This window comes from Notechis scutatus, chromosome 2 (assembly GCF_049901735.1).
Source record: "Notechis scutatus isolate UNSWTSFEM ecotype Mainland chromosome 2, rNotScu1.2, whole genome shotgun sequence".
Classification (NCBI taxonomy): domain Eukaryota; kingdom Metazoa; phylum Chordata; class Lepidosauria; order Squamata; family Elapidae; genus Notechis; species Notechis scutatus.
Genome location: NC_142010.1, coordinates 63,638,581 through 63,648,963, shown reverse-complemented (window position 1 = coordinate 63,648,963; position 10,383 = coordinate 63,638,581). Strand labels below are relative to the sequence as shown.

The 10,383-nt window shown below is 37.8% G+C and overlaps 1 protein-coding gene across 1 annotated transcript; it reads left to right on the top strand.

Moving 5' to 3' along the window:
• Positions 1-2,853: 2,853 nt before the first annotated feature.
• On the top strand, positions 2,854-9,028 carry LOC113415695 (kelch-like protein 6). The gene is made up of 4 exons (XM_026673211.1): positions 2,854-2,938; positions 3,541-3,619; positions 5,707-5,934; positions 7,588-9,028. The coding sequence occupies exons 1-4, from the start codon at positions 2,854-2,856 to the stop codon at positions 9,026-9,028; spliced, it is 1,833 nt and encodes a 610-aa protein (XP_026528996.1).
• The last annotated feature ends 1,355 nt before the right edge of the window (positions 9,029-10,383 follow it).

Sequence of the window (10,383 nt, the reverse complement as noted above, 5' to 3'; positions counted from 1 at the left end):
GAAAGGAAGACAAATCCGTGCTATAAAAATCTGAGACAGAGAATGTGTTTTTTCCCCTCACTATACAGTCTGTCTTTGTTTCTGATAATATGTTACATTGGAATGCAGTTTATCTGGTCTGGCACTGAACACTGAGAACACACTGTTGTGATGTTACAAATCACTTCCAGGCTTTATTTAGAAATGATCGGGTTTGTTCCATATACAAGGAGATAATTGTATGAAAATAGGTATAGATTAAAATCAGAGCAAAATAAGTCTCAGCAAACAATACCGTATAAGCCTCATTAAAAGTATTACCTAAAGCATTTTGAGTAATTAAAACATTTTTTTTCTCATTGAGAAGATCATCCTGAGACAATTCACATTTTTATGCAAGGTCAGAAGGTTGCGCCTTTTATTAATTTGCATTTTACTGGCAGACCTGGTCCAGCTGGACATACTATGACACGGGCAGAATTGCCTCAGTTCATGAATTCTGTTGCTGAAAAACCCACTCTGGAGAGATACATCAAATATGGACAATTTTGAGCTAAATATTTGCAGTAAAAGAAGAAGAAATAGTCACAATCATAAAGGCACAGTTGCCCATTAACTTAACAAATTGAATTCATTGATGTATGATTACATATATTTGTCACCTGAATATTGATTTGTTTAATCAATTTGTAAAGCCATTCAGCAGATCCTGGATGGCAAATAATATAAAAATAAATTAATATATCCCTCAAAGAAATTTAGAAATTTAGAAGGTAACTTAGGGAGTACCACAGCCCTTATGATATGTCATGAGAACTATTTTATCCAGTATGAAAGGAGAAATCTGAACAAAGAATAGTCTCATTTACCTGTTAAACAGGGACCTGGAAGACAGTTATAAGTATTTGAAAAATTAATGTTGAAGAGATAATTTTAGGACTGACCTTGCAAGCAGTGAGATCTGAAAGAGACACCAAGAAACATGTTGATCCTAGTATATACGATATATATTGGGGAAGGTCCCCATCTGGACTTTACTTCAAGCAGTAAATTATCTTGGGCTAATATAATGGAAGATTTGATTCAGGAAGATATATTATTTAGGAATAAAGAATAAAGAAAAATGCCTGTGTGAGTATTGGTAGTCCAAAGATGACAAGCAATGAAGTATCCCCTGCTGTCTATAGTAAGAATATAGATTTATTTCCAGCATCACAGAATGGTTCTCTTTATACACTGCAGCTGTATGCTAAGAAACACTAGGTTCTAATACTGCCGGTATTAGGTTCTAATACTGCTGGTTGGTGGTTAATCTGCATTGGCTTTTGATTTTCATAAGAGATCGTAAACATTTTATCTCAATTTAGAAACATAGTTGTAGCCCACCTTCCTTATAAAAATTGTCCATTCTTCTGTCTATAACATCTCTTTGTTTATGCTTGGTAATTTATCCAGAAGATTCCTATAATCATATAGAGGCGGACAAGTTGATCATGGAGGAATACTATCTTATTCTTCAACCCTTATGTGGTGTAAAATATAGGACATCTCTTTTCCTAGAATAAGCATCCACATGGTATAACTGAGCCTTCAAAATGAGATCTTCATTTATAAATGTAAACTTCCCAAATGTTCTGTGTTAAAAGAAGACATGATTTTGAACCTCTCCTTGATGCTGAAGTCTGAATTAATAGTGTATAAAATATGCTTTATTAGTCCCACCTTCAGTATGCAAATTAGAAATGGCATTAACAGCTCATTGGCTGCTGCCTGTTATTTCCATGATATACTATCATAATGGGGGGCTGGAGTCTTTGGGAGCAACACTTGTACTCTGCGTTTCTGACTTCTGCAATAATGCCCATGTATTTTGACTTCATCAATAAGCAGGAACAAAGCAAATCAACACAACCAGTTTCTTATGGAAAATCAACATGGGTGATAAGTTATATAGCACTAGGCCTATTGTTCTCTTTTTTTTTTCCTCCAGTGCTGTTGGGGACTGCTTTTGCCTAAGATTTGTTCCAGGCCCTGTAAAAATAACTGATATAATTATCAAATAATACCGCCACCCCACTACCCAAAATCAGACACTATTTTGATATTTATTTTTGGTAGATACCTGGGAATATCAGATGGAAATAAAAGTCATGGGCAGAGACTGGGTTTGTGAATGTTTGTTCCAAGTTAATCATTCGTAGCACATAAAAACCTGAACGTCTAGCTAGTTGTTCATCTATCTATTCAGTACAGTAACTGCTCCCTATGTACCTACTCACTCACTGCAATCAGAGCAAAATGATCTGCTGTTGCCTCGTTTTTTAAAAATGGAGAGGTCAGGGACCAAATCCAGGACTTTTTGCATGTGAAGTCTGAGTTCTGTGAGCTATGCTTTCTCTACAACTTTAACCTAAAAAGCCAAATATATTGACTGTTCAAGAATTAACCAGAAAAAGAGAGGGGAGCCATCAAGTGAGTGCAAGGAATATTATTCCAAGGTGCCTGGGAAGAGAAGATGAAACAATAAGATGATCAATGATGCTCTGAAGAAGACAGAAAAATTGTGTTATACATCTCAGTATGGATTTCAATTTGTCATGTGATTCAGAATTTCAAGATGAGACCTGGACTAAAAAAACCTCTAGGTTTCCAATGTATTATATAACAATGGGTCTCAGGAGGACAGCAGAGTATCTGTGATATATTTGGCTTGATGCTGCTGGGTCCTGGCGCTCTGTATTCTAACTCACATGAGGCTACGATTAACATCTTATTGCCAATTATAGGATGGTGTCTTTTTCCTTAGACATGATTGGTTGATGAGTCTTAGAGAAGAATCCTTTTTAAAGAGATTCTTGTGCCTGTAGGTGGATTATGGATGCCAAAAAAGACTTCAACAATAGTCAAGAGATTGATATAAGGGTGAAGCCTACTACTTTGGGATATTATGTAACCCAGGGTAAGTTTATCGCAGGAATTAGTATATTAACTGCTCTATTTCCTCCACCAGGAAACCAAAACCTTTTTCTTCCCTGGAAATAATTTCTGCTTTCACTTAGAAGCTGCACTTTTGCCTCAGTCTCACTTTTTTGCCCTATCTGGGACTTTTGGGATTTGTAATCCAATTAATGTGGAGGAACCAAGTTGGGAAATGTTGTCTCATATTGATGTGAAATATGTTGTGATCTACACTAAGGCAATTTGAAGCAGCTTAAGTGTAGTACTCTGTATTCAGTTATGGTTTCTGGATTTCTTTTCTTTCTTTGATGGATCACCTCAGTTTGACATTTTTATGTTGATTTTACTTTTGTGGCTTTTATTCTAGCAAAATGAAAGCTGGAACAATAAACAGAATCCAAGAAATTAAAGCAGAAGACACCCTATACCACAAACTAGTTCTGATATAATACTCAAATACAAACAGTATTGGAAACGAAAGATCCAGGACATCTCTAAAAACTTGGTGTTTTTCTTACTTGACCAGAGGGCGTGTCCATCTTCTTTTTTGTTTCTAGACAGGACCTAACATTCCAACTTGGTTTTGTTTCCCCATCCTGACAGGTTTGATGCACCTCTATAAGACTCAACAGCTTTGTGATGCCATCCTTGTAGCTGAAGGCAAGCACTTCCCATGTCACAGGTGTGTATTTTTCTGGATTTAGAAGTCTCATATTTTTTAAACATTGTCCTGAAAAGCCAAGTCATATTATACTGGTATGTAATCTGCAACCAGGCCAGGTTTTAGTCAGGGTTGTGAGATAGATAAATAAACTAGGGCAGATAATATATTAACAGCAAGATGTTGCAGTTCTAGGGAGCAACTGCAGACTCTATGATACTCTTTGTCACAATGGATCTCCCCATATCATCTCAAATCACTTGTACTTTTATGCAGCTCATGTTCCTGCCAAAGTTTGAGTCATTCATTTTTGCCTAACAAACTTTTAAAAATAAAATTAGCATAGCATAAATCCCGTTCATGCTCCTAATAGTTGAGATTTATGTAAATGAAATATAATTAAAGTTAATAAAATTATGCCTGGTGTGAAGAAACTGGATAGAGATATCCACCCCCGCTTCCTAATATGAGGGTTCAGGGTCATCCAATAAAAGTGATTGGCAGAAGATTCAAGGAAAACAAAGTCCTCCTTCATATATCACATAATTAATGCACAAATTTCATCACCACTCATTATGTTAGACAGCTTTAAAGGAGGATTAAATATTTTCAGAGAAGATCAACCAATCAATATATAAACAGTTAATGGCTTGCAACAGAAAAACAGAATATCTGTATTTGGGGGTACTAGATACCAGTTTCTAGAGGAAAGTATCTCATTTTTATTCCCTCATGGTGGACTTTGAGTGACTACATTGACTAGTCATTATGGAGAAGAGTGTGTTGAACAAGATGGCTTGATTAGTTTGGGACATTATCTTTCTAGTTGTTTGTATGCACATATGTTTGTATTGAATTTGTCAGCCACCCAACCCCAATGGACTATTTCAATATTTTGAAATATTGATATTAATACTGATGTTAACTTGTTTGTATTTATCATTCTTGTAATCTTGTAAAATATGGAGCACTTTAACAGTCATGGAACATAAAATCGGCCTCCCTGAACTCCCCAGTTTCCGGATCAGCAACACTATACTTTCCGTTATCCCAAAACTGCAGGGCCAATGATGGAGGATAATAAAAGTTATAACACATTATGAAAGTTCTCAATTTGGCAAACTTGATATATTCCTTCATTCCATATTCTCAGATTTGGAAAGATTTAAAAATGTACCTATGCTAATACTAGCTATCATTATTGAAAACAAACTATCATCTAAGGCTGCTTTTAGCATGGATTTAAGAACTCAGGAAGAACTAATGAAGTCTGCAGCAAAACTCTAAGTCTTGATGGGCGGGTGGAGGGGAGGAACGAGTAGAAGCCATCAGTGATAAATTATCAATTCAAGCATATTAAACAGTCAACTTTTCCGCTTCTCAATTATTTGAAAGAAGTTTGAGACCAGCCCATTATCAGCTGCACTTCTGCCAATCATGAAATGTTAAGAAAAAGACTATATATATGCAGGAATAGAGGGGGGGAAAAGAAGCTGGGAGATAGAGTGAAGCAAATCCTTCAGTTCTACAGAACTAGATTAGTTGCTATCTGAGCACACTTGGCTTCTGAGCGTTGCTGGTATCATGATATAGGACAGGTCAGAGCTTCAGATTCTGAACTCAGGCAATTTTTTACCTTCCAATTTTATGTTTGTCCTGTTTTTGTTTCACAATCCTTTGTGATATTTTTTTTTAAAAGAAATCCTCATGGAAGCTTATTCAGTGATTATTTTTTCCAATTATATCATCTTCAGAGTATTTCTGTCTGATGGGCAGTTTTTGCTAAGGGATTGCTTTTAGGTTCAGTGCATTTTTGAACACCGATTTCCCTAATATAAAGCTTCTCTGTTTGCATTGTCTATTTATGTGTTTTATTGCAGTTCTTTTCTGAAGAGTTGTGTCATAATATTCAAATCAGTAGAAATGCCAGCTGATAAAAATGTTGTAATTTGGACATTTTTGGAAAGTGTGAATTAGATTTGCATGGATATGCAAACTCAGTAACATTTTCCCTATCCCTGTTTAAAAGAACCATATACTCTCAAAAATGTGCACTTAATGTTTAATGCAAGCTCACATTCTTAGTATTTTGCTGCCTCTCTTTGTAGGGCACTGTTGGCTTCATTCAGTCCATACTTCCGTGCCATGTTCACCAGGCCCTTTAGAGAATGCTGGGAAAGGCAGGTTGTATTTGAAGACATGGCCTCATCCATCCTTCAGATAATCTTAGATTATCTCTACACAGGACGGTTACTACTTACACCAGAGATTGCACAAGATCTTTTCACAGCAGCCAACAGGCTTGTCATCCTCCCTCTGCAGGACATTATTGGCAGGTAATTTAGTCTAAACAGAATAATGTTTTGGAGCTGAAATTGGGGTTATCTGAGAAGGTGGATGCATCCTTAAAAAAACTAAAAGCAAAACATTCTTCTGTGTATAAGATAAATATTTTTATAGAACACAATTTATTTCATATTTATTTGAGACCTTTTGAACAAATAATGTGTGATGGAATATTCAGCATGACTGTCTGGATAGGTAACAATGTCAGACAAAGTAGCTATATTTATTTTGCTCGCATATATAAAAGGAGAATTTGTAATTTCATTCTTATCTTTAGTACTGCATCTTAGTCCTTCCTATGGGCCCAAAGAGTTTAAGATCTTTCCATTTACAGTTGAGACAATACATGTTTGAGATATATTAGCAAAATGAATGAAAAATATCCTAATCTACATAGACATAATTTATTGCTTATGGGCTTTTTGCAGAAAATATCACAAGTGCTACTACATTATCAATTAAAGTGATATTCATGTAAATACAGTCATTGAAAATTCCAGCAATCTCATAGCAAGTTATTACAGCTGATTGTCTAATAGAAATAGAATGTTTCTATAATTGAAATCAGGAAAAATAGAAGATGGATGCATAGCTAGTCTTGCTGCAATCTCTATTTCTGCTGCCAATGTCTATTTCTCTAATATGCTGCCTAAAAATGAGCAGTATTCATTCTCTGGTCCTCATCTTAGAATTGCTATTGTATATTTCATTTCCCCATTACTTTAGAATTTGTTCTTTATCCACATACATCAAGAGTGTCTGTGCTATATGGTTAAAAAAAAATATCTAGATGATCACCATGATGGAGGAGCAACACTCTGCCCACCACCATCTTGCTTTTTTTGACCACACCTTGCAGACATCCTTGACATACCTGGTTAAAGATCTCCATTTTATTCCACTCATCTCAGTCACCTGCCTTGCCTTTGCTAAGGCTTATTTTGGCTCAGGTCCTGCATTTTGCCTTACCAAGTGCTGACCTACAGAGCAGCCCTCTTTCTGTATTCTCCCCAAGCATTGCTTCATTTTACTCCATCTCCAAGGAAATCCAATTCCTAATCCTCACATGTTCGTTGAGCCTTCTGTGTGCTCTCAATTAATGGATTCTCTCTCCAATGAGTAATCATTCATGCTTGAAGTTAAATATTTTAATGTTTTATTGACTCTGATTTAAATTTATGTTGTAGATCACTCTGACATTAGGGTACTCAGCAATGTAAGAACGTGTCAATAAATACAAATCAAAAGCAGAGTCATAAGGGACTCATACTTAACTTTATATTTAAGAGAGCCTGGTGGAAGCCATAAATTATTTTGCTGACCACTCCTTTGTGAACATTTTGTCTTTTTATAATTGCTACAGAAAAGATAACATTGTGCCCTTTGTCAAACTTGTCTCAGTAGTTATATTTGATCTTTAGTGAAAGGGAAAATTGGCCAATGTCTGTGGGCATGGTGGATAAGCCATTCCACTAATGAATTATGCTCCTTCCTTCCTTCCTTCCTTCCTTCCTTCCTTCCTTCCTTCCTTCCTTCCTTCCTTCCTTCCTTCCTTCCCTCCCTCCTTCCTTCCCTCCCTCCCTCCCTCCCTCCCTCCTTTTTTTTCTTTTCTTCCCCTCTCCTTCACTTTTTGCACTTACTAGGTTCCTAGCTGACAGCATTTCTATGGACAGTTGCCTAGAGATTTATGCTCTGGCCTATGCGCATAATCACCATACTTTGCTTCGTGTAGCCTCACGCCACATCACCTTGAATTTTGAGCCTTTTTCAGAACACGAGTCCTTTCCAGGCTTAGATCTCAGTACAGTGACCAGCATTGTCTCATCTGACAAACTTCTTGTGTCTTCTGAGCTAACAGTCTACCAGGCTGTGCAGAACTGGGTCAGATCTCAACCTGCTGAGCATTTCTCACTCATCAAGAAGCTGATGCAACAAGTTCGACTTCCACTTTTAACTTCTGAGGAAATCACAAGAGTCCAGAAAGACATTATTACAGAATATGGGCATGCCCATTTACAATGGGAGCAACTGGATGGAGCAGGAAGATTGCTGAAGAGTGGAGGTCTCAGGCATGGCATGTATGACGACTGGATTGTGAGTCTGGGACTCTTTGTAAGCAACATGCAAGGAGGAGTAGTGGAGCGTTTGAAAACTCATTTCCTGGGGTTCAATCTACAGACAGAAAGTTGGGAGGAGATACCACCCTTGATGTATCTGGATTCCTCTGGCTTCTTGTCTGTAGGGCACAAGCTTTATGTATCTGGAGGACAAAGGCTTAATGGTTCTGTTTTATGCAACCTGCATGAGTTTGATGCTCTTACTGGGAGATGGATGCAGCTACCTTCCATGTCTGTACCTCGACGAGAACATGGTTTTCTAGCATGCCAGCATAAACTATATGCTTTGGGAGGCAGGAGTGGCCGAAGTGTACTCGATTCTGCAGAAAGATTTGACTTAGAAAAGAAGACCTGGTCTCCCATTGCCAATCTACCCTTTGCAGTGAGTCATTTTGCCTCTGCTTCACTAAACAAAAAGCTCTACTTAATTGGAGGGTTCTCTCATACAAGAGCAAATGGCCTTGCCCACCGGGGCATCCTGATTTACAATACAAGCTTAAATGTGTGGAATCAGATGCCATTAGCTTTTCAGTGTTACAAATCAACTGCAGTGGCAATGGACAATGGCATCTTTGTCATTGGCGGACTTGTCGAAGAGAGCAGCCGGCGTGAAACCCCTGGCACTGTAATCAGAGCTCTGATTTCTGGCACCCATAAATGTTTTTTCCTGAGCAAGGATGGCACAGTGAGCCAAGATGTAGCCATCCCAGACCTTCCCATATTGGTCTTGCCACCTTGTGCTGTGCAGTGGCAGAGTAGAATCCATGTGCTGGTGGGCAATACGATTTACCAGTGGAAACCCGGAGAGCCACACTGGACAAGGAGTCGGAAATGTGCTCCCAACACAAGGGTGACGTTTCTAACCGTGGTTAATGGAGTGACCCTGAAGGTGCCAAAGAAGACCCTGCAGCCCCTTTTGCGGGAAGCCTCAGCAGCCCTGACAGCCCTTTGGGTGGCTGACAATTAGGAGCGCTTTTTTGGCACTTTTGAGCCATTGTTCAGTATCTTAGGGTCATCTTCTGCTTTGAATGGAGAAGTCCATCACTGCTAGCCTTGATATTACAAGGGCAGATTCCTTTAGAAATAGGATTCAGTTACACTGAGGCACTTGAGAAGGGGTTATCTGGCCCAGAGAAGTAGACTGCTGCTGAATAAACTCCATTCCTACCTTCAACTCACTTTACTTATATAGTTGTTCTGAGTGCAATGCGGTACAAGAGAAAGCTTAGAAGTTTATGACTGACAGAGTACTTTCCTTGGGGAAAAATAAGAGGGTTTTCTCTCCCAGACAGCCTACATCTGTTTCAGAATTTTGAGCCAGAGCCTCCCCTGGCAGGTGTGTATTCAAAGGAGGAATAGAGGCAATTTTTGTAACACAATATATTGCAAGGTCCTGTTTGTACTACAGGAAATGTGGTAACTCTTTCCTAATAGAGAGATGAAATCTATGGCTTCTAAACCATTTACCTTTCTCTGAAAAATAAAACCGTGTGTGTTGGTGGTACATCTGTTACAAAAACTGTATTTTCAAGTGATACGTTAAAACATTAATTTAGGGTTAATGTACAGAAATGGTCCATAGTACATATAAGTCCATTATTTTTCAGGAAAAATATCTTCCTAGGAAAATTAATAATGAAATCAGCTTTTGATTATTTTCACGCACCATGATAACTTATATTAAATTGCTAGTCCTTATAATTAAGGTTGCATGTCTAAAATCAAAGGTTTTTCTCTCGTTGTTTTTCATCTTGTTTATCTACTGGTGCTTTTGCTAGATTACTAATCATAACACCTGTGCCTTGTTCTGTCCTACCACAACTATTTTTTTCATCCATTCAATTGCGTCCAGTTCTGGAGAAGTCCCTGGAATTTTCTTGGCAAGAATTAATTTACCATTGCCTTCTTCCTAGGGATGAGAGGAAGTGACTGGCCCAAGGCCACCCAGCTGGCTATGTACTAAGGTGGGTCTGGAACTCACGGTCTCTTAGTTTCTAGCCTGATGCCTTAGCTACTACACCAAACTGGCTCTCACTACAACTCTCACTATTACCATATCCACACTTAAAAAGCCTGGTCTTAAATAGTCATTACTTCTCTGTAGTAACTACTTCTTTCATAAAAGGAAGTGGGGCATGGCTTACATCCAGAAGACAGAAATATAAATTCAAAACCATGTCAATAGATTAGAGCATTAGGATAAAGTAACAGACAAAAATCATTATGCACTTGTGGACTAGGAGTTAAACCATATCCATAAGATCAAGAATATGTTGACAATAATGCTTCTATAGAAGATCTTGGAACTTAGTTACAAACTGA

What these genes read in the sequence shown, in the direction of transcription:
- LOC113415695 (XM_026673211.1), top strand. Translation starts at nt 2,854, where the DNA reads ATGGATGCCAAAAAAGACTTCAACAATAGTCAAGAGATTGATATAAGG. An exon ending in GGGATATTATGTAACCCAGG is followed by an intron (nt 2,939 to 3,540) that starts GTAAGTTTATCG and finishes CCATCCTGACAG; the next exon opens with GTTTGATGCACCTCTATAAG. An exon ending in AAGCACTTCCCATGTCACAG is followed by an intron (nt 3,620 to 5,706) that starts GTGTGTATTTTT and finishes CTCTCTTTGTAG; the next exon opens with GGCACTGTTGGCTTCATTCA.